Source organism: Ctenocephalides felis, unplaced genomic scaffold (genome assembly GCF_003426905.1).
Source record: "Ctenocephalides felis isolate EL2017-DRISC unplaced genomic scaffold, ASM342690v1 CF-g0.4_SCAFFOLD_01492, whole genome shotgun sequence".
In the NCBI taxonomy this organism is placed as follows: domain Eukaryota; kingdom Metazoa; phylum Arthropoda; class Insecta; order Siphonaptera; family Pulicidae; genus Ctenocephalides; species Ctenocephalides felis.
Genome location: NW_020537646.1, coordinates 35,718,147 through 35,743,040, shown reverse-complemented (window position 1 = coordinate 35,743,040; position 24,894 = coordinate 35,718,147). Strand labels below are relative to the sequence as shown.

The 24,894-nt window shown below is 29.2% G+C and overlaps 3 protein-coding genes across 3 annotated transcripts in view; all 3 read left to right on the top strand.

The window, feature by feature from the left end:
* The first annotated feature begins 434 nt into the window (after nucleotides 1-434).
* LOC113369833 (transferrin-like) lies at nucleotides 435-13,103 on the top strand. Its single transcript, XM_026610432.1, has 16 exons — nucleotides 435-489; nucleotides 672-773; nucleotides 2,248-2,350; nucleotides 2,844-2,983; nucleotides 3,311-3,429; nucleotides 4,220-4,379; nucleotides 4,459-4,616; nucleotides 6,309-6,513; nucleotides 8,121-8,283; nucleotides 8,347-8,473; nucleotides 10,122-10,306; nucleotides 10,440-10,597; nucleotides 10,661-10,822; nucleotides 11,066-11,193; nucleotides 12,657-12,800; nucleotides 12,882-13,103. Exons 2-16 carry the CDS (start codon nucleotides 701-703, stop codon nucleotides 12,969-12,971), a joined length of 2,115 nt encoding a protein of 704 aa, XP_026466217.1. The 5' UTR covers nucleotides 435-489; nucleotides 672-700; the 3' UTR covers nucleotides 12,972-13,103.
* Nucleotides 13,104-13,532: 429 nt separating this feature from the next.
* Nucleotides 13,533-15,142, top strand: LOC113371195 (mRNA cap guanine-N7 methyltransferase-like). Its single transcript, XM_026611838.1, is given in 4 exon segments — nucleotides 13,533-13,538; nucleotides 14,112-14,593; nucleotides 14,595-14,998; nucleotides 15,069-15,142. Coding segments are annotated over 4 exon segments (966 nt in total).
* Nucleotides 15,143-16,170: 1,028 nt separating this feature from the next.
* LOC113371194 (E3 ubiquitin-protein ligase listerin) overlaps nucleotides 16,171-24,894 on the top strand; it is a 12,220-nt gene continuing 3,496 nt past the window's right edge. Inside the window, exon 1 of the mRNA XM_026611837.1 lies at nucleotides 16,171-16,214. Within this exon, the coding sequence (XP_026467622.1) occupies nucleotides 16,171-16,214 (44 nt within the window). The remainder of the gene's footprint in view (nucleotides 16,215-24,894) is intronic.

Here is a 24,894-nt window from a genome sequence, read left to right as displayed (position 1 = left end):
GACAGAAAAACTTTTTTGTCCATATTTTGTTAAAAACTTTGATCATAGAATTAGATCTATATATTAAAAATGAATCAGTTTTCATTAGTTTTAATTATATTTATATATTAACACAATTTCTAATAGAGTCGAAAAACTATGTATTATCATTCATTCATAATAAAATAATTATAATTTATAATGTTTTTGAATAGCAATTTATTCTAATTCAAGCGCCTAACGAATAAGTTAAAAAAAATATATGTTTTGTACTACGAAAATAATTAAATCCGCAGTTCTGCAAATCTGCAGTATTAGCCTACTAGTTTGTTTTTGTTTTAATAAAAAATATGACTTGTATTATATCATCAAGTATTAATGACAAGTTTATCGTCGCCGGTGAATAACCATAACATTATCTTTTTGCGACGAGTATAAGAAGACGGTGATGTCAACAATTTGAGCAGTATTTCGCAGTCATTTTGTGGAGAAATACAAAAATTTGCAATAGTATGTATTAAATGGAATTATAATAATCGAAATTAAAATAATGAAATATTTGTTGGAAATATTTATATATTTATACATAGAGTATTAATTAATAAATTCTAAGCGTTTGAGCTTTATTGAAATTATTTGATAACATTATGATTGAAATTATTTATTGGAAGTGAAATGAAATAATTTTCTAGGTTGGTGGAAAATAAGAAGTGCTAAGACCATGTTTACCTCAACATGTGTGACTACTGTAGTCACGGTACTTTTAATACCTTTTTCTATTGCCACACATACATGTAAGTACTTCTATCTTTTAAACTTTTATTAAACATGTAAGCACATACTTTACTCAATTATATTACTTTATTAAGCATTTAAAAAAATAGTTGTGCATGGGATCGTGCCTTAAATTGCTGAAACTTTCCGTACCGTAATTTATAATTTTGAAAATTTAAAATTCAAAAAGTTTTTTTGGGGTCTTTTTGAAAATTTTGAACTTCTTTAAAAACGCGCTGAAAGAGAAAATATCACAGTCTTACGCATGACTTATGGTAAAATATTATAAATGGTACGATTAAACAGTAATATAAAATTAACATTTTCGATTTTTTGCGAATACTATAACTTATGGGATTTTAAAAACAATAAAATGATATTTACTAACCGCCGGTACTAATTATAATTAATTACATCTTATTCTTGTGAAATATTTATTTCTATCATATTGTAATTTGTATTGATATTGTAATTTGTACTAAATATCAATCCTTAACATTTTGAAATTTTGAGTTCTAATTTTATTAATACATTTTTGTTTCTGTATATTGTTTTCAACAATTTTTACCTAAATTTTAAAACAATTTTTAAATTATTATTTAAAGATTATTTTTCAGTCTGCATTTTCCAGACCATACTTTTATGGTTTTATAGTCGATAAAGCAGTTTCTTCATTTAGTAAAAGTTTAAAATTATCAATTAGCATGAATATGTATACTTATTTTAATTCATTAATTTTAGTTATTAGTATTTTTATTTAGAATTATATTAGAAACAATGGGTGATATGCCCTCTTATTTATATATGACCATCTCAAATTTGGTTAACTATACAATTATAGCAAGGTGCAAGATATAATTTGACGGCAAAACCAAGTGTGCTATATAATTTCATTCAACAAGATTTTTTTAATAAAAAAATGAAACTTTTGACCTGCACCATATTGTTTTTATATTTTATAAAATATAGATCCCTAATCAAATATGTTAAAATGCTACTTTAGTAAATGACTTCAACTACATTTGAAGAAATATTGTTAAAAAATTACCTTTTATTATTGTTGAAAATTTTAAAAAATACATTAGTAATATTAGGTTGTCAAATATCTCCCTTCTGCCTTTTTGTATTATAAACCAAGAGCAAAAAAGCGGAAGGGAGATATTTCAATTTTTAATATTTTAACCCTAGAACGGTATATGCACGCCTTCGAGGCGTACATCAAGACAATAATGAATGGTGATGGTACTTTTGTTATGAAAATTTTGTAAAAATAAAAAAACTAAACCAGAGTTTTATATTTTCTCAAATAACCTTTGATGATATAATAAAGTATACAATGACAAAAAACGAAAAAAAAAATCATTTGTTAAGTTGTAAAATGCAATAATTAAGGCTTACTTCTGGGAAGCGTGTAGATACCATTGCCGCACTAAAGAGCACAATACCGTTCTAGGATTAATGAGTTAATATTAAACAACAAATTTTAATTTTTAGACAAAATGTGTGTTCCTGAAACAGCCTTCAGGGCTTGCCAAGAAATGTCGCAAGTCGTAACCCAGGACGGGGCGACAATTGAGTGCATTGAGGGACGGGACAGGTATAATGAAATACAATTTTTTTATCATATTTTAACAGCAAGCAGGACATTACATCCTATAAGCTATATATATATATATATATATATATATATATATATATATATATATATATATATGTGTGTGTGAAACTTTTCCCTAAGTCGTATTTTTAGATGGTAATCCAACGGTTGATCTATCCATATTTGATTGCTTTTATTATTAAAATTTATTTAATAGGGCTCACTTATTATTCAATATGGTGTAGCAATGCCCGAGAAGAGCTATTATTACTTGGAAACATATTTAAGATCTATATTACTAAGTAAAAATTGATATCGTTACTGCTCGATATCACAATTGTTCGTGACGGAGATTTTTACCCGCGATCCGCCTGTTTGCAAATCAGCGCGTAGTTTGATTTCATTTTTATAACGAATATTTCAGAGTATTAAAAAACTGACCGATTTGACTAAAAGAATCAATCGTACTTGAATTATAATAAATATATTACAGAATCGAATGTTTGGACAAAATCATCGAAAGGCAAGCCGATTTTGCAGCTGTTGATCCTGAAGATATGTATGTTGCTTATCACTTACCAAATCAAGACTTCGAAGTAATAAAAGAAATCAGAACCAAAGATGAGCCACAAGGTATTTGTAAAATTTTATCAATAAGAATTATTTTTTCATAACATGCTTTATTATAATTATGATTAAATGAACAAAAAGGTCAAACCTTGATGATCTTTTGAACTTGTTGTGTTATTAATTTTATTAGCAATACTGATTTCCTTTGATTAACAAAAACGAATTCTAAATCGACGATTTGAGTTTTGATTTGAATTAATTAGTTTATCGCGATAATCACACGAATATTATACAGTTAAAACATTGAACCGGCATCAATATTTTAAAAATATTTTTGAAAGACAGTTCGAAATTACATTGACTGGTATTTAAATAATGTTTGTTTTTCAGCTGAATTTCGATATGAAGGTGTGGCTGTAATTCATAAAAATCTTGATATAGCAAATATCACTGGATTGCGAGGTTTGAATAGTTGCCACACTGGCATAGGAAGAAATGTTGGATACAAGGTAATTTCTAATAACTTATTTGATATTTTTTTCACATTTTTTTAATTATCGTTTGAATCCAGTAGCATTTAAATACTCTGCTTGAAGATTATTAATTTTTACATCCCTATTATAAAGCATACAAATAATTTTATTTTGCTAAAAATAATTCTCAGCTTCTCAGCTCAGTTTTCAAGCAAGTTAAAATAAATAATTCCCGGTGAACATTTAATAAACGTTGAAACGTTGAAAACGAAATCTTACTTTTAGTATGAATGCAAATACATATCTGATTCACCATGTTCATGTAATAAACATATATATGTTATTATTACATATTATAATATTCAATGAGTCAAATGCAATAATGTATTGAATGAGTAATGATAAACAATGATAAAACTCGAATTAAATAAGACAGAAACATGTGAATGCATTAACAACATCTATAATATTCAAGGTTCTTTGTGTTTTTTGCAAATCAAGCTTTTATGCATATATGATAATATATATTTCATCTCCCAGACGAAAAAATTGGGTAACAACATTTAAACTTTTATTCGAGGACAACGAAGGTTGTTAAGAAGACACTTGACCGACGTAATAAAATATCGATTCATGCATAATTAATATAATATATGTTTGAATACGTCAAATAAATAAAAAATCATGCAAAATCGAAAAAGAAGAAATGAAATAAATGTTTTTTAGAAGTTTCTTGATAAGTTCAGATTTCTATACCTAAGCACTCATATAAATAAATAATATTAGAAAAATATTATTCATTTTAATATAAAATTTTCAATTATAGATACCTTTAACTAAGCTGAGAAAGTTAGGTTTGATAGGTCCGCTAAACGATAATACAATTTCTCCACGCGAAAACGAACTAAAAGCATTTTCCGGACTTTTCAAGCAATCGTGCATAGTTGGTCAATGGTCACCGGATCCAACAATCGATGCTAAGTTAAGTAAGTAGTTAAATACAATATTGTTGTCACCTTAATAACAAACAAATGTATTCAATTTTAATTTTTCTCTACTTTCTAGAAAAGGCATATTCAAATTTATGCGAACTCTGTGAACATCCAGAAAAATGTGATTATCCAGATTTATACTCAGGATATGATGGTGCCTTGAGGTGCTTAGCTCATAATGGTGGACAAGTTGCTTTTACAAAGGTTATTTACGTCAGGAAATTCTTTGGGGTAAGATTTATTAAATCTTTATGGTCATAAAAGTAAAGTAACAACTCGTGGTGCAGGGCATCATGCCTTAAGGCAAATTGCTGAAACTTCCCGTACCGAAAGTTAGAATTAGAAGAAAAGCATTTAAATTTTTTGAAAACTTTGAAAAAATTAGATTTTGAGAATTTTTAAATTTTTAACTTTCTTAAAAAATTTAATTATTTTATATTTTGAAAATTTTTGAAAATTTTAAACATTTTTTTTCAAAGCAATCGCCTAGCTTGTTTAGAGACAAAATGTTTACAAATTATAATTTGTACTTATTATTAAAATCTCTAAAAAATTACTGAACACTTGATGGGTACATGTCTAATTATCATTTTTGATCGCCAAATGGCTTTTTTTCACTCTTTTATTGGATCTTCAAAAATCTCTGGACTTGCCTTTTCAAAAATTTAATCAGTTTTTCGTTTCGTCAAAACAAGTAAAATGTATTTGAATCATTGAAATCGGACGCTCCGTTCTCTCAAAAACTGTATTACCATTTTTGGCACTTTTTGCCCCGTATCTTTAGAACGGCTAGACCTGCCTTTGCCAAAAAATAATCAGCACGTCTCCCCATTAATAGGAATAGATTTTTTTTAAATTATTCACATCGGTTGATTTGTGTGCCCGAAATTGTCGGCGAAAATTTGTATTTGAATACACACACACAGATACACACACGCACACGTACATTCATTTTTTCTAATTGTAAGTTATAGAAAAGTTTTCATTTTCGATTTTTTGCGGTTACTATAACTTCTACCTTACGGTAAGCTAACAAAAGTAATTTAAGAAGAGAAATTTAACATTTAACATTGTCATAAAAAAATTATTAACTTCCTGTAGGGTAGTTATAGTAATGAGCCGAAAATCGAAAATGAAAATGTTTGCATTTCTCCACGTTTTGAGGGTTTCTGAACATTTTGGCATACCTCAGAAAAAATGGATGTGTGTGTGTGTTTTGTTTGTCTGCATTTTTTCGTTCACGTTTTCGGGCGCACGGATCAACCGATTTGAATGGTTCAAAAAACATTCGATTTCTATTGATAGGGAGATGTGCTGATTAGTTTTTGGCAAAGGCAGGTCCAGCCGTTACGGAGATCCGGAGCAAAAAGTGCAGAAAATAGAAATTGAGTTTTTGAAAGAACGGAGCATCCAATTTGAATGATCCAAAAAACATTCAATTTATAATCACAAGGATAAATTGTGATTAGTTTTTGACAAAGGCAGGTTCAGTCGTTTCGGAGATACCGAGCAAAATGTGCAAAAAATGGCAGTTTTCGAGAGATTTGCTATTCAGTTTATATACATCTTATGAATATTAAACAATGTTCTTTATTTTAAATTTGATTGATTAAGTTTTCTGTAAACATATATGAGTTACAGTATTTATAATAATCGATTTGAAAACATTTAATTTTTCTCGAATATTTCTATAAGTTAAAGCACGATGCCATACACCACTAGTTTTATTTATCAATTGCTTGAAATGATTAACTACATTGAAATACTTGTTGTAAAATAGCTACAATGCAAAAAGTAATAAAATATACAATTAATTTACCTTAACGAAACTACTTCTCCACGTGAGAACCTAAACTATATGTATATAAATTATTAAATTCTTTAAGGAGTGCTTGTAATATGTTTTGTATCTTCATAACAAAGTTGCCAGTTGGAGTATTACCTGCCACTCATAGTGTGGAAGATCATACAAAATTCGCTTATTTGTGTCCCGATGGGAGCAAAAGAGACATAGACGGACCAGCTTGTTCCTGGGCGGCCAGGCCCTGGCAAGGATTCGTTGCGAACGCGGACGTGCACGCTACTGTGCAAGAGCTCAGGAATAAATTGAAGGAACTTGATGCCCTCGGTAAGTAAAGGTCTTAAGACTGTTTTTAGATTCGTGGTCAGGGCCGGATTTAGAAATTTGGCGCCCTGGGGCACTAACAAAAATGCCGCCCCATCCCTGAATTTTTAGGTAAAATAGTTTTTATATATCATTTTTCTAAAATTAAAATTACTATTTGATTGCAGAAAATTTATTACGCATTACATACTATAAATAGTGGTGCTTGGCATCGTGCCTTAAGGCAAATTGCTGGAACTTCCCGTATAAAAAATTAAAATGAAAAAAGAACTTTTTTTAAAACAATCGCCCTGCTTTAAATGCGTAGAGACAAAATAAAGAAGCGTGTAAGCGTCGCCTCGCATGATAACGAATAAATAATGATACAGAACCCATAGTAAAATGTAAACAAAATTACACTTATTATTAAAATATATGATAATTTGATGTGCATATGTTTAATGATCACTTTTGACCGCCAAATGTTTCTTTTTAATTGGATTATCGAAACCGCTAGACCTGCCTCCCACAAATTTAATCAGTTCTCCGTTTTGTCTATACATGTAAATTTCTTCTAATGATATTGGACGTTCCATTTTTCAAAAACTGAATTATTATTTTTGGGACCTACCTTAGCCTATAACTAATCAGCACGTCTCGTTATCAATAGAAATCAAATCATTCAAATAAAATATAATTTTAATAAATTTAATACATAAAAGTTAATAATTTACAAAAAAAAAATCGAAATATAAAAAAGGGTTTCTTAAATTCAATTTTCAGCATTTTTCAACCAATTTTAAAGCTTTTTATAAAATGTAATTTTCAGTACGGAAAGTTTCAGTAACTTGCCGTAAGGCACAATGCCATGCTTCACTAATTTAATTTTTTTCGGCGCTATAAGCTTGGAAGTGATCTGAAGTGATCTCGAGATCTGAAATACATACTAGTATTTTTCTTAACTCATTTTCTTTCAACTCATTTAAGTATCCTTATATTAGCCAAATTGCCAAATTTTGCATCGCATTTATATAATTTTTAATTAATTATATTTCTTGAAATAAAAAATGTTATTAAAAAAATAAGTTATATGGTATAGAATTTTTTTCTCACTATCCAAATTTTGCCGCCCCCGAAAATTTGCCGCCCTGGGCAGTAGCCACGACTGCCCCTTCTGTAATCCAGAACTGTTCGTGGTTGATTAAGACTTTTAGTATAGAAAGAACAATATTAATTTCCTATTGGGATAGCCCATTAATAACGTGAGATTTGAAAGGGTGGAAATGTTTGACAAAAATTATGTAGGGAAGGGGAGATCTAGTAAAGGTGCGTTTTCACCTAACGAATGAACATGACGAATAATATGCGCAGACTAAAAATTTCAAACAAAAGCGAACCACGCTCATATTAAACATCATGCACGTAAATTCATTTTTTACCTAGATGTCTAAAAATTTGTTCTAAAAACACACGTGACGTTGAGTGGAGGTGGGGGATAATTTTAAATATCACCAAAACCGTGAGGGATTAAAAATGCTTGAAAAATTATCATGTGATTAATGGACATTTTACTAAAGGACTCCCCCACTATGTTCAAAATAGAATAATATCAATTTTTTATGATTTTCCAGGTGACACTGAAGAATCACCTAAATGGTTTGCATCAGTTTTATTATTAAATAACAAAACATTAGTAGCTGACAATGATATAATAAGCCCACAAGAATATTTGACCAAAGCAAAATATGTCGATGTTATTGAAAGGGATGTTGGAACGCCCAGACAAACAATAAGGTAATCAATTAAAACGGATTGTATACTGTTTTAACTTGTGTTTAAAGTTATATTTTTTATCAGGTTCTGTGTAACTTCTGAAATCGCTTTGAAAAAATGCAGAGAGCTAAGAAAGAGCGCATATTCCAGGGATATTAGACCAGCCTATGATTGCGTACTAGCTGCGACCGAAAGAGAATGCATGAAAACGGTATAAATATGCCCCGACCCAAAAGGTTGCGAGCACAGAAATATTTTTAATGTATTGAATATTATACTAATTTGCACCAATTTCTTTATACTGATTTATTAAAAAACTATTCTGTAGACGTCGATTTTAATCAAAATCTACTTTTTACACTGTGCGACAAAAATGATATTTTAATTTTTTTCCTCGATCTTTTTTTTAATACACTTAGAGTTGCACACTGATTTTAAATATACCATTTAAAACTTTTTAGGAAACTATCCGAATTACCCATTTCGGCTTTGAATTATCGCTGGTTAACGAATAACTAACATCTTTATTTGATGTTTTTGGTATGGCTTTGACTACAAGTTATGTGCATAATCCAGATAGTTTTTGTTACATCTGTTGTTAATATGCTTTCGCCAAATACCGGCAATCTATGTCAAACTGCGTAAGGAATTTGTATTTTAACTACTTTGAAACTGAATTGCGCATACATAGATTCTTCATACTATGTGAAAAAATTGCTCAAAAAATGCTATAATTTTAATACCCCCGTCATTCATAAAAAACTTCACAACCACCACGACGATTGACTCTTCTGTGTGGTAAATACCAATGAAATAAATTCAGACAATAGAAGCAAATCGTCATAAACCACAAACCCAATAGTATTGAGGTCTACTTACAAATTGTAAGTTCGTGCAGCTGATTGTAAGTTACAATCAGCTACACGAACCCTATTCATGCAAATGATGAACAACCTAGAACATCAATATCTTCTGCATACAATGTAATGGAGAAAGAAACCAATGTTAAATGAAAAGACGGAAAGAATTAAAACCTGTATTTGATGTAATTGATTTTAATTCATTACCCGCACTTGTATTTTTGAAAATCTTACAGATATTAGCGAATCGCAGGGCGAGAGTATCCGCCAAGATATCAGGACTTTGGAAGAGCGATATCAAGGAAGGTCGAACACCAACATGATGGCTGACAAATGTTGGAGCTCATGACGAAATCAGTCAGGCCTCGAAAATCATATAAAAAGACTTTTGAATGCATGATATGAAGTGTGTTGTATTTTTTATTGTAATTTGACGTAAAACTAGCGTATTGGGCGTATCTCAAAAACTAGAGCTGTTAGCAAATTTCTGTTACTGTTTTCGAAATTAGCGTCCTCGAATTACTTAAAAACCACCAGCGTTATCCTTCATTGAAATTCAATTCAAAGCTATCATATTTTTACAAGTACTTGAGTACTTACTTGTAAAAATATGGTCTCTTTGAGTTGAATCTCAATCTCGCTTAAGAGTAGGCGGCCTATGGTAAAAAGTACAGCATATATATTTTCTAATCATTCCGTTAATATCATGAAATTTTCAATAAATTGATAAAAAACATATTAATGTTCATTATGATACATATTTGAATTTCTTTAAAATACCATATTAAATGATGGTCATCACGCAATGATTATCTCTCGCGATTTTATATTATATTCTTGGTTTAAATGAGCAATAATATATTTTTTTCCTATTTTCAGTCACATATTTCAATACTAAACGTGTAACATTACTAATAAAAAATACATATACAGATTATGTTTATGTATGAGTGTATGTCATATACACGTATAAATACCTTAAAAGTAATTTTCAACCAGATCAGTGAAAATGGAGCTGATGTAATCACTTTGCAAGCAGGACTTGCATTGGAAGGTAAATCCAAATTCAACCTGCGCCCAATTTTGAGTGTCCAATGGGGTGGCAAAGGATCATCATACCGGGCAGTAGCCGTCGTACGCAAGGATAGCGCAATTCAATCTTTTGCTGACCTTAGAGGAAAGAAGTAATTATATACATAGATACACACACATATAATAGATATATATATATATATATATATATATATATACTAAAAATTTAATCTAAAAATTATCATTTATCCAGAACAAATAATTTTACTGCATTTATTTTCACAGATCATGCCACGGAGATTACACTCCAGCTGGTTATATCGCTCCTGTACATGTTCTACTCAAACAAGGATTAATATCAAAGGAAACTTGTCCTAGAGCAAGTGCTTTAATTGAATTCTTCGAAGCCAGTTGTTTACCTGGCTCTTTAAATAGATCCGAAGGTACGTTAACAATTATCTAAGATATACATTTCCGAATTTATAATATATATAAACTATTTGTAGGAAAAGATTTTAGTAAATTATGCAGCGCTTGCAAGAATCCAGACAAATGTTTGGCCGATTTTTCAGAGGAATACTTTGGTCATAATGGTGCTTTCCGTTGCTTGGCTGAAGGCCATGGAGATGTAGCTTTTGTTCCCCATGTAACAGTTAAAGCAAACACAGGTACAACAAATGCTTTAATTTATCATTTTTATTCATTATGTGTTGTTTGAACTGCATTTTAAATGAAACTTTATTAAAATTTTATTAGCATATGTTGTCAATACAAGTAAAGTATATTTATATACTTATTATTTACATGACAATCTGCGTTTATCAATAAAAAGGTTACAAAGAAGAGGACACCATGCATAAATCGCCAAAATAATAGAACCTTACAATTTATTTAAAATTTTTAATTTGCAGATGGTAGTGGTCCAAATTGGGCTCACAAATTTAAGTCTGAAGATTATGAATTATTGTGCCCAAACGGCGGTAGAAAATCATTGGAACAATTTGAAGAATGTCACCTGGTTAAAATTCCTCTAGATATGGTAAATATTGGTTAATTCGCCTAAAACATGAGAACAATTAAGAACTAGTAATTTGATAAACTAGAAGCCCAAATTCAATACAATAGCGTGAACCAATAAGAAAGTTTATAGTTAAACTAGCGTTTATGCATTTTCTTTAATTATGATTAAATTTAACAAATAGTAAACTTTTGAATAAACAAAATATTATTATATTATGAAATAGTATTCAAAAAATAGTATTCAAAAAAAAATCATCAAAATTTTAAAAATTACAATAAAAAATTTAATTTAAAATTCCATAATTTGAGTAAATAAGAACTCCCTTTAAAATAATATCAAAATTCAAGAAAGATTGTAAAGTACGTAAAGGATAAAATTTAGATCAAAGGGTATGGGCGGTATTCAAATGATTTTGATGTCATTTTATAGGTATTTTTGAGAAAATACGATATACCAATTTTCAACTCCCTAGCTCATCATTTGGCCGAGATACTATTGAAAACATGTGAAAGTGGTCCCTTTTTCCGACACACTTTTTGTCGGAAATATGAGAGATCGAAAAATTATGATACTATTCACGCTGATCTTGTCTATTCATAACAAACGATGTGAAAAAAATATTCGTTACTGCATGAAAACGTGAAAATATATTTTCATTTTCCATTTCCTACCAGTGCGGCTCTATGGACTATTTTTAAATTAGCATCATTCGAATGCCTGTACATTTTTCTTTTGTTATTCAGAAATTCATTCAAATGTAGGTGGAACTTGTGGTCAAGATTTGGAAAAACTTAAACTAGTACACGCGCTGCCGGTACAACATAGACAAGGGCTAGCCCTTAGGTAAGCGGTTAAGAGCGACGGGACTTGTTTCAGAGGTCTCGGGTTCGATACCCACTTCGAGCAGCCTGTTGTCAGGCCACAGTGACAACGATTTTCACTTGGAAATATAGATAGCAATATGTTTCCAAGTGAAAATAGCCCTTGCCCGGGATTGCTGCACCAATAAAAAGTCAGCCCTATTAGATTAATTCTAATAACAAAAATCATCAAATATGGATGTATTAACCATTGGTTTACCATCTAAAAATACGAAGTAAGGAGAAGTTTCAGCCCAACAGCTCATAGGACGTAAGGTTCTGATTGCTGTTAAAAATATGATTTAAAAAAAAAAACATAGACAAGATCAGTGTAAATAAAATGGCGTTAACATTTTTTCGATACCTTTTGCATTTCCGACAAAAAGTGATTTTGAAAAAAAGGGCCACCTTCACATGTTTTCACTGATATCTCGGCCAAATAATAAAATAGGGAGTTAAAAATTAATATTGTATTTTTTCGAAAAGACCTCTAAAATGGCATGAAAACCATTTAAATACCAGGGTGGGGCCGATTCTGTATGGAAACACGCCCATACCCTTTAGTATGTATATATTATTGAGTTTCAAGCCTATTTTATAATTCTTTTTGCATTTACGTAGGTTATGACGAGCAACACTAAAACCGAAAATGAGGTGGATGCAATCAAGCATGCTCTAATTTCGACTGCCGAACTGTACACCGAAAGACCTGATTTATTCAAACTTTTTGGTACATTTAAAGGAAAAGGAAACTTATTATTCCCAGTATGACTGAATATATGATTTTATGCTACTTTTATACCTTATGTCACATAAAAATATTCAAATTTACATTAATTATTTTAGGATGATGCAACAGGCTTGGAAGCGCTGGAAGATTCCAAAACATCTTACACAGAATATCAAAATATTGTTAAAGAAATTATGTGTTCATAAAGAAATTTCATACTTAATTGTCATGTCATTTATGAAATTATTCAAATCACAAATTGATTCGAATTTGTATGTAAGTTTGTGTTATGTTTATTTATCGTGACGGCCATTGATAAATAACGGCCATCTTTCTTGACGGAGAACATGTGCTAGTTAATTAATTTACATTTCAATTAAAAGTTTGTAATTAGATGTATTAAAATTATCCTTTGAATAAACCGCTCGATTAATTTAACATAACACATATTATATTATATTATAAAGATCACAGTGTGCTTGAAACAAACGCTGATATATATGTATATATATATACGAGTATATAATATATATATATATATATAAGATTAATTAATAAATCAAAATTTGTAAACTTTAATACGCACATAAATTTATTTTGTTAAAATTTCACAAATGAAATAAAAGTATTTTAATATAAATAAAACATACAAAATATTCCTAACATCCCTCTCGACATGGATTACTTACATGCAATAATGTATATGATAGAAAAATTATTTATTCGCAATAATAGCAACAAATTGGTATTATTCTTTTATTCAAGTCATGGCGGTAGTTTTTTTTAACTTTCCGTGGGGTAGTTATAGTAATGGGCCAAAAATCGAAAATGAAAATTTTTGCATTTCTCGACGTTTTGAAGGGTTCTGAACATTTTAGCATACCTCAGAAAAAATGAATGTGTGTGTATGTCCGTTTTTTTTCGTCCACGTTTTCGGGCGCACGGATCAACCGATTTGAATGGTTTAAAAAACATACGATCCCTATTGATAGGGAGATGTGCTGATTAGTTTTTGGCAAAAACAGGTCCAGCCGTTACGGAGATACGTGGCAAAGAGTGCAGAAAATACAAATCGAGTTTTTGAGAGAACGGAGTATGGGATTTGAATGATCTAAAAAACATTCAATTTGTAATGATAGAGAGAAGAAGTGATTAGTTTTTGGCAAAGACAGGTCCCGCCATTTCGAAGATACAGAGCTAAATGTGCAAAAAATTGCAGTTTTTGAGTGAACTAAGCGTCCGATTTGAATTATCTAAAAAACTTTCTTTTATTTTCTATAAAATATTTTTGTATTTTGGATTAACAGTCTAAGCGCCACTCTGGTACAAATGTTTACAAATCGTAGATTGGTTTGAATGCAAGGACCAAATCACGTATTTATTTTATGCGTAATTTCAATAACTGGATCAAAAGTATGTTGATAAGTCAGTACATCGAGAAAGTCACTTCCAACAAAGTAGGTGTACCTTTACGAGTCTTAGACATGTGCTGTGGTAAAGGTGGTGACTTGTACAAGTGGCAAAAATCTAAAATAACACACCTAATATGTGCAGACATCGCTGATGTATCCGTTGACCAATGCAAGACACGTTACGAAGACTTGAAAGCCAAAAACGACAACAGCAGGTTCCCTAAACTATTCACAGCCGAGTTTATAGCTAGTGATTGCACCTTAGTATCACTAGATCTAGTCAGTTGCCGATTTGCGTTCCACTATTGTTTCGAAACACTTCCACAAGCCGAACGTATGTTACAAAATGCTTCTGAGTGCCTCAGAACTGGAGGATACTTCATCGGTACTATTCCTAACGCTAATGAAATCATGGCACCGTTTCGGCAACGAAGTGTACAACATAGAATTCCAATTCGATGATTCTAATAAAGTGCCTTTATTCGGTGCAAAATACTTATTTCAACTTGAAGGCGTTGTGAATTGCCCTGAATTCTTAGTACATTTTCCAACTTTAGTTAAATTAGCTAAAAAATACGGCTTGGAATTGGAGTCTAAAGAAACGTTTGAAGAATTGTTTGAACGAGTTTCACCCAGTAATAATGGAGCTTATATGTTGACGAAGATTCAAGCTTTGGAGACTTATCCGGCATTTGCTAACTCGTCTTTGAGTGTGGCTGAGAGTGAATACGAGCACGCAAAGAATCATTATGAGAAGACACATCGGGAGAAGAAGTTTTAAAAAATTGGTACTTTGTCTAAGAGTGAATGGGAAGCTATTTGTAAGTAATTATATATATATATATATATATATATATATATATTATAATTGTATTTATATATTTTTTCCAGCTTTATATATGACTTTTGCCTTCAAAAAAGTTAAAACTACATGGAACTCCGAAGGAAAACCTGAATATAAATAAATAAATGCTGCTCTGTGTTGGATAGAAGAACTTTGCAATTTAATTTATTATTTTATTTGTTTTTGTAATATTTTTGTAGTTGAAGAATAATACATTTTTTATTTAAACAAGAATAGATAATTTAATTTTGTGCATATGCACCAAATATTTCATTTATGTTAGACAAACGGTTTAAAAGTTATAAGAGTTGCAATAAATAAATGCTTCAGTTTCTTCATTGATACTTTTTTAGAAAGTTCAGAATGATTTTATGCTTTCAGTTAAGTTTTTAAAGTATACGGAGTTCCTTTAGAGTTTTGTAATGTTAGAAAATATTGTAGATAATTTAATTTTGAACAAATTTGCCAAATATTTCATTTATTTTGGACAAACGGTTAAAAAGACACAACAAATTAAATAAGTAAATGCACCTAAGTGGCGACAGACATTTTGACACATGGTTCTAACTTCAGTCGTTTCAATTGTCAAAGAAATTTTCATGAATTAACACGCTGTCGCGTTAATTAACGTTTTCTTAATTAAATCCTTGATTATATTTAATTAATTTATACATCAAAACATGTAATTAAGTTAGTAGATCAATTTGATATAATAAGTTTATCGTGAAACGTTAATTAAAAGCCAAAAAATGGATATGTGCAGAAGTGCCTAGGTGTACTTTCAATAGTTTGATAAGTATCTCTTTCAGGGCCTCCATTTTGAGTCAATTTTATAATTAAACAATTCATTTACAGCGCCAATGTATCCTTTACTTATATACATGTAATTATCTATAGTATAATTTATATATGTGCTTTTGTAGGTTATACTTTAGTACTTCTACCACATATCTCTTTATTATGGAATTCTAAATTCACGAAAGTCTCTAATATAAGTCGTGTATCGTGTATTGTGTAAAGACTTTACTCCGATAGTTGCAATAAGTCGAAGAGACATGTAACGAACAAAGTTATGTAGTGGTTCTAAAGTAGTGATTTTGTGTCGAGTACTTGAGATTTGTGGCAGACCCTCTAGAGATGGTCTGAGTAATGGCTCAGTGTTCTGGGAGCTGCTATAGAGGATATCGAACAATGTAAGTGCAAAGCATGTTTTATACAAAGCGAGTCAAAGAATATATTTTTGGAATTATATACAGGCATTTATCGTATCATATCTGTTGTGCCTATAGTGTTTGAAATAATCAATATTTATCTTATCTATATATATATATATATATATATATATATATATATATATATATATATATATGCATTGAGATCTTCTAATTTTGAATTTAAAGCAGTCATATGATTTTGAAAATCTTTACTTCAACACAATATTGTTTGCCATCTTTAGTGAAACTATAATTTCAATAGAAATAAATGAAGAAATATTACTACATTTTTATTAATAAGTAATGTAGTTTATGCTTGTTTTTCATATTAAATGAAATTAATTCGAATGTGCTTCAAGAAATTGTTGCTTTGTTATCCGATATCATTTATAAAGCAGTCTGTATATATTTTAGTGGAATATTTTCTGGCTCGTGCATTATTATTATAGTCACATACATATATCTGCTAAAAATAATGTTTATATTATAATATTTGAGTCAATATCATTTTTAATGAGGTTCACTTTATTTATTTTTAATGTATAAAATACAATTTATCTTTTGTTTATTCAACTACAACTATTATGCTAATAAATGATTTTAAATTAATTTGGCAGACATATGTGTAAAACACTACGTTCTTATTTAATTTGCTATGGGGAAAACATGTTGATTCAGTTTTTTTTATTTATTTATACAAGTGCCTTTTATGAAACTTTAAAATCAATATAAAAGAAAAAAGTTTATATTTCTTTCATGTATGACAGACATTGAAAGTAATTGAAAGTTATTTATATTTATAATAGTCTATCAGAAATTTTTTTGTTATTAGATTATTAGTCAATCAATACAGCTTTTTGTATGCAATTTATTACTTCTTTGTTGAAAGGGCCCTAGCATCCTTCCTTAGGTACCTCGTATGTATCAAAGACATTGAAAGTAATTTATATTATTACAATTCCATAATAATATTCCACCAGAGATTCTTTTGCTTTATAAATAACACTATGAATTGATTTTGTGTGGAATTCAGAATTCTTATATGTATATTAAATTTTTGTTACCAAATTATTAGTTAACCAATACAGCTTTTTGTAAGCATCGATTACTCATTTGTTGAAGAGGCCCTAGCATTCTTCCTTAGGTAACTCCTAAATTGATGGTATTTTATTACAAATTACAAATTTACTTTGTTACAAAAATCTTTTATTTTGTAACACCTCTTGTTCATTATTCTTCGGAAACAATTTTTTAAATTACATTTCCAGTATCAAGAATCATGTGTTTTCCCTGTAGCGATATTGACTGCATGTACATTCTTATTTATGGATAACATGATTGTTGGTTTTGATCAAATTATTTCAAATACTCAATACGACTTACCAAATTCTTAATTAAATGCAGCTTGTAAAAGTCTTTTACTGTAATTTTATTTTAAATTTATTCAATTATATCGCTGCATGGCTAAATAATAGATTTTTATTCTTTTATTATTAAAAACAATTTTGATCAAGACTTGCAATCAAAGTTTCAAAGAGTTGACTTGAATAATTAGACAAAATATAATTTTGTTAACAAGTTTATTATTCGATTCAAGTTGTAAAAATTATTTAACTCAATTTCTAAAGGATAACAATCAGCTTTAAACAGTTTTGAAGTTTTTAATGTTCAAGTTTTCGAACATTTTTCATTATTTTATTTTACATATTTTATTGAATTTCTTTTATGGCTTTTTCTAATAATTTGTATATTATTCAAGTCAACTAAATTTGTTTTTGTCTCGATTAGTTGTAAAGGTTTCACATATTTTATCAAGTCGTATAAACAATTTTGATTCGATTAATATCATTTCATTTCATTGATTAATTAAATAATTCTCTCGAATAATTTTTTTTTCTAAGTCCAAATTTTCTGATTATAATTCTTTCAAATAATTTTTTTTTTCTAAGTCCTTTTAGATTTTTTTTTTTCTAAGTCCAAATTTTCTGATTATAATTCTTTCAAATAATTTTTTTTTTCTAAGTCCTTTTAGATTTTTTTTTTTTTTTCTAAGTCCAAATTTTCTGAAACCTTTTCAATTAAGACAGACGAGTTATTTATGCATGCTGTATTATCCCAAAGCCAACATTCGAATGAATGAGGCTCACATTGAATATTTCACAACGAGAAAATTTTATTGGGGCAAAGTTAAATATTTCAACTAAGTCCCAGTAATTTTTTCTCGTTGTGAAAATTTCAACGTGGACTTCATTTCATTCGAGTGTTGGTTTTGGGAATTGGTGTGAGGGAACACTAAAAAACATAAAAAAGTTTCAACGCTGAACAGAAAAGAGAAAAATTGATCTGGGACTTAGGGGTTTTTTTTTGGTTTTTCCCTTCCCTTCCTCCTCCTCTTCCTTCCTTTTTCCCTTTTTATTTCCTTTTTTTTCCGCTTTTTTCACATTTTTTTTCCTTTTTTGGTGTTGTTTTTTTTCTCGCATGTTGTGGTTCTTGGGTAGATTTTTGGGTTCGGCATGCATCTTCCGCAATGTGTCTCTCGGCGTGTAATCTCTCGCATCACGGACCTCAGGTTGACCATCACTTCGTGTGTTCGTTTCAGGACCTTCCTCTGCGCCTGCCAACAGCCACTCACCAGCACTGCTCCATTTTTTCTGCTTCAGAGTTGGTCGTCGTTGCCTTCAGTTGGACTCGATCCGTCTCACCTTGTGCCTCCAGAGTGATTTCACCGAGTATGCGGTCCCTTAAACCACTCGGCTATCTGAGTTATTGATGATAAAAGTTATTTTTATTCCTATATTGTATTAATATTGAATTTTAATAAAGAATATGTATCATACACATCTCTCTTATTCATCATCTGCCTCTACCCCTCTCTTTCCCCAGTTATTTCCTCCCTCTATTTTCGTCATCTCTCTCTTTACGTATCTCTCTTACAGTCAAGTGCGAACTCGAGTTTTTTGTTTTTCAGAAATATACTAAGTGTCAAGGTCGAAATGCGACACCTGAATTCAATATTTTGAACTAATATTTGATAATTATGAAAAACTACGCATTCGATTTTTCAAGCATCTTCGGGATTTGAACCGAGAAACACTGAGCTACCGTAGTGGTCACTCAACGATCTCGGCCAATTGGTTATACAGAACCCTCGGCTATTTGTAAAAATATAGTCTTATTTTTAAAATGAAAGATATAAGTTTCCTAAAAATGTTGTGTGTCAAATGTGCGAATGGCTGAGGTCGTAAAGATACGGTTTAGGCCAGAATATCAAATCGAGGTTCGCCAGTTCGAACCCCATTTATCTGAAAAAAAATTTAGAACCAATAATTTTTCTAACTGTGTAAATAAATAAGCCATATAGATAGAATTGAATTTATTGAGTGTCAGTATTACAAAAATCGACATAATATATATGTGCATATATATAAATATAAATGTATCTATACGCATGTGTATATATATATATATATATATATATATATATACATGCGTGTATATATATATATATATATATATATATATATATATAAATATATAAAAGATAAGAAATAGTAGGAGGAGGATAATTTTTAATAAATTCATATTCACGCCTGGTTAGCAGTAAACCAAACCTACTTTGGTGTAATTTAAAATTCTTATTATTTTTCCGATAAAAAACCGGTTTATCAGGGGCAGCCAAAATTGGCCAAAAATCGTGACTTTCAAATGCAATTTTAAGGCCGTTAATGAATGAAATTGATAATTTTAATGAATGCATTGTGTAGACTAAAGTACAATCTTTATACCAAACCAAAAAAATTACAAATTTATCGTCGTCTTCATAGTTAAAATCAGCTTCAAAGTTGGCGATTTTTCAAACTTCAAATTGGTCACAGGGGCAGAATTTTTTTTTTTTCCAAAAACTGATTCCATATTTGGTATCAGTGCCTCGAAAACTATCAGAATCGGTCAAAACATTTTGAAAATCGCGAAAAAAATGTTCATTTCATTAGTAAAATTTTGATTTTGCAACCAAAGATTTCGATTTTTTGGGGGTGTATGTGGATTTATCCATAAATGGATAATATTTTTAAAATCAGCGTCCCAAAATCAATCAAAACCAATCAAAACATTTTGATAAAAGCGAAAAAAAGAGGATTTTTTTAAAAAAAAAATCGATTTTGCAACAAAGATTTCGATTTTCGCGGGGTGTATGTGGGTTTATCCAAAAATAGATAGCATTTTTGAAATCAGCGTCCGAAAATCTTTTGGAATCAGTCAAAATATTTCCAAAATAGCGAAAACAAATCAATTTTTTTGTTAAAATCCGATGTTGCAACCAAAGTTTTTGTTGTTTTCCAGTGGTACACGCCCTGAAAGCTCATCAAATAGGATAATTTCGTCCTTGGTGTAATAAAAAATCATCCAAAAATTTTGTTCAATAAGTTCTTGATGATAAATTTCTTTTAGTATAGGGGAGACCCATATTTTATGGTTCCTGTTCCTATAAGTGCATAAGTACCTGTAATAAGAATAAATATTTTTTCTAAGGATATACATTTAAAATAAGATTATTTGTTACTTAATACCAGACTAGTAACAATAAGTAAGCTTTAAATATTTTATTTGAAACTAAAACCACAAAAACTTAGTGAAAAAACCGTGGATAGTTTGTAGGTAAGTACAGCCGAATAGTTACATCATTTATTTTAATCGAATAACTTGATATCATTTCCAAAGTTTAAAAAAAGCTCTTAAAAGATTCAACTTCAAATAAATCATCCATTATAATCGAATAATTTGATATCACCACTGTAGTTTTAAAAAAGCATGAATAACAGTCTTTGGTTTTAATATGGTTTAGTAATTATTTCTATATTTTATTTATTTTTTACTAATGTTAATAAATTAACGTGTCCGAAAAGAAAATTAAAAGTTATTTGAAGAAAAGTAAAAAAAAGTCCCAAATCTACATATTGCGTTTCAAATAAAAATTATTCAAAATTTTGATATACAGCTATATATAACAATTTATGCTATTTGTTAGTAAATTTTATCTAGTTTAAGCTAATATAACAAAATTTGAATGTCTAGAATTATATTTCCAAGTTATTTGACAAAAATGTTAAAAAAATGTCCCGGAGTGTATATAGCTGTTGGCATGAAATCGTAGTAAATTTTATCTAGTTTCTCCCTATCTAACTGAAAAGGGGTGCTTTTTCCTTGATATTCGTGAGTATGAACACGGGGTATTCTAATTAGGGTTTGTCGGTTTTCAAAAACCGGTTTTAGGCAAAAATTATGGAATTGGAAAACCGTTTTTTTAGTGAAAAAAGTCGGTTTTCACTGTATAAATGGAAAATGACAAATATAGCCAAATATAAAAGATAGACGAAAGCATTTTGATTCTTGGAATCGTATCGTTTCAATAGCATTTGATATCTTATCAATATGCAATGGTTCCCAGAAAGGTTTTGTATATATTTAGATTTTTATACCAGTGTATATATTAATTTAATTCAGTATGACTTATTCTTGAAGAAGTAACTTCCTCTACTCAAACTTCAAAAAAAGAGTTTTAAACCCCAGAAGCCACAAATCAAAGGACAAAAAACTTAGAATAATTATATCAGGCTTTAAAAACAATTAAGCATAATTTGGTCGCAAGTACGAGAGTATTTTCTATTTCAGACAATTTTGTTAGAAACAATAAAGGTCATGTCTAAGTAGCAATTCGGTAGACGTTCTCAGTTTTTTGAAATAATTTTTTATTAAACAAAAAAACAATTAGAATGTTTAAAATTAATTAATTAAAATTGTTCGGAACAGACAATACCCGAGTTTAACTTAATTATTTTTAAAACTAAAATTGTTATTAACAAGTATGTATCAACATGTATCTATTTTCTTTAATTTGATGACTTTTTTTTATTTAATGCAAAATGTATTATTTTTATTTATTCGAAAACTTTCCTTTTACTATCAAACATATTTTTATCCTTATATGTGAAAATGATGCATGAATAACGGATAATTATTTTCAAAGTTATTTAATCAAGATAAACTATTATTTTTTAGTTCTACTAATTAAAATTAAAATAATTTTGTTTACTATCTATAAAGTTGAAAAATAAATAAATTCAGTCAAATACTGCTCAAAATTACACTAAGTTTGCGGATAAATTACAGAATATTCGAGTAAAAATTTATTTTATATATAAAATTCGAAAACCGGCTTAAACCGGTTTTTTAGTAAAATTAAAATTCGAAAACTGGTTTTCTGAAATGTCGGTTTTTGTATAAACCCTAATTCTAATATTGTCGCTAAGAATGACGTTTTAAAGCATATAGCGTTACTGTAAAAGTATCGAGTGTTTAAAAAAAATATAGGTAATTTAATTTTGTGCAAACTTCCTAAAGATGTCAGTAACATTAGACAAACAAATAATTTTTATTTGATCAATTAAATTTAAGGGGGCCTTCCTATGTGATGGGTTGAAAAAATCGATATTTTTTCTAAATTGCTCCCTTAATATGTCTAAAATACGGTAGTAAAGCGATTTTAGAAAATTCGAAGTCGTTTTAAAGATACAGCAGGTATTTTTCAGGGATATTTTATAGTTTTTAACGGACTTGAAACTTTAAACGCGTTTTTCTCAAAACTGTGTTTTTCAAACTTTCCTCCATTGTATCTCAGAAACGGCTGGACCGAATTACTTGAAATTTACAGGGCACACTCAATATATTTAAACGCATGGAATGAACTATTATCATTCAAAATTTTCAAAACTTCGATTTTTTTATAGCAAAAAACAAAAAAAAAACGCCTAATTTGCAACTTTTATTTCACATGTCTATCAAAAATCCAATTTTTTTTATATTCATTTGATTATAGGTCATTCCGTGCTTTTAAGCCTACAAATTAAAACGCCGTTTATTTTTTATTTTTTTCAGATAAGCCGATCAGCCGGAATCGTGGAGGAAGTGGAAGCTCTTTTTTTCGAGGCGGGGGTGTTCAGAGCGCTGTAACTCTAGTTTGACTGTATATTTTTAGCTGAAATTTTATATTTATACTGTCCAAATATGTGTTAATAAATGATAAAAAACTTGAAGCTCTAAATATTTACTGGTCGTAGAAAAAAAATCCTAAAATATCCCTAAAAAACAGGCCGTCACATAGGAAGACCCCCTTAATTATTGGCACTTATGATTCAAAAGAGCATATATATTTTTTGACCCATTTATGATGTAAATATTGAAAATAACAACTTATATTAACTATTCTTAACATAAAAATCATTACACTAATATTTGTTTTCAGAAAAAATTTTCAAAAACTTATTTCCTTGTTATCTCTTTTGAAATATTTCTGATTTTGAATAGTTTTAAAAAAGTAAGAAAAATTGTACTAAATCTGAGCTATTCCACTTAATTTAAACTTAAACTTAAAATATTTATTATATTAATTAACAATTTTAAAACACATTTGAAAATAAAGCTGTCACAACAGACATTTTTAACCTGAAAACAACCGTCGTCAATTTTGACGTTTGACATTTCTAACCTCAAACCCTAGACAATATAATAATATAACAATTTAATTAATATAACAATTTAATTCAAGCAACAAATGTATGTATTAAAATTTGTTTTGGACTAAAATCAATATCACAATGTGTTGAAAATGTATTTAACAAATATTTGTTTAGAATTATGCCCAACACTTTGCCTTAAAATAAAAATAATTATTTTTTACTTACCTAAATCACAAAAAACACACTTTAACTTTAAATTAATAATTTAATTATTATTACAATCATACAAGAAACATGTTCAACCAAGTCTCAGACAACACAGACTGTTTATTTTAAAAATATTGACAACCGAAATTAAACAGAGAGCATAGAACACAATAACATTTATATAGACTGATAACATAGTTTTTAGTATAAACATACAGCAGTTAAGTTTAGTTTAGTCAGTTTAGTTTAGTTTTCTTTCTATTTCTATCATCTGGATTTATAAATTAATCTTATATATATATGTACCTGCTGAGGTTATAGTGTCTTCCTTATGGCATTGCAAATGCTTTACATTTTATGCAGAATAATTTTTTTTCACTATCAAGATCTTCGATTATAATGAAATATGAGCTACCTACATACAATTATTAATTATTTTTCCTTCTGCCATCTATTTATTATCCCCCTATTTAACCCTTTCATCACCAAGCCCCTAATAATACACACCATTCTTCTAACCAAGAGGTAATTGTCAAGGAAAAAGGCATTACCCGCATTCAATTTTATGAACTAACATTTTGAGTCGAAAAACAAATTATTTTTTACTTTCTCGGGTATAGTTCCCTTCCCAGACTCAAATGGCCCTTTCTTCTTTCAGCGACTACTATTTTTATTCTAAAAATAAAGAATATTATTCATCATGAAAGGAATGAAATTCTCTATGAGTCATGAAAACAAACCAGTTTTTGAAAATTTATATTTCACATAATGAAAATGTCAGATTAAATAGTATACACAACTATGTAATATATTACATTTGTTAAATTGTAAATAAGATATGTTAAGCATACATTAAACAATAAAGATCAAAATGTTACAACAATGTTTACAACCGAACTCTATTTGCAATACTTTATTTACATGAAGCATTTCTTAAA

What these genes read in the sequence shown, in the direction of transcription:
- LOC113369833 (XM_026610432.1), top strand. Translation starts at nt 701, where the DNA reads ATGTTTACCTCAACATGTGTGACTACTGTAGTCACGGTACTTTTAATA. An exon ending in CTCTTTAAATAGATCCGAAG is followed by an intron (nt 10,598 to 10,660) that starts GTACGTTAACAA and finishes AACTATTTGTAG; the next exon opens with GAAAAGATTTTAGTAAATTA. An exon ending in TTAAAATTCCTCTAGATATG is followed by an intron (nt 11,194 to 12,656) that starts GTAAATATTGGT and finishes GCATTTACGTAG; the next exon opens with GTTATGACGAGCAACACTAA.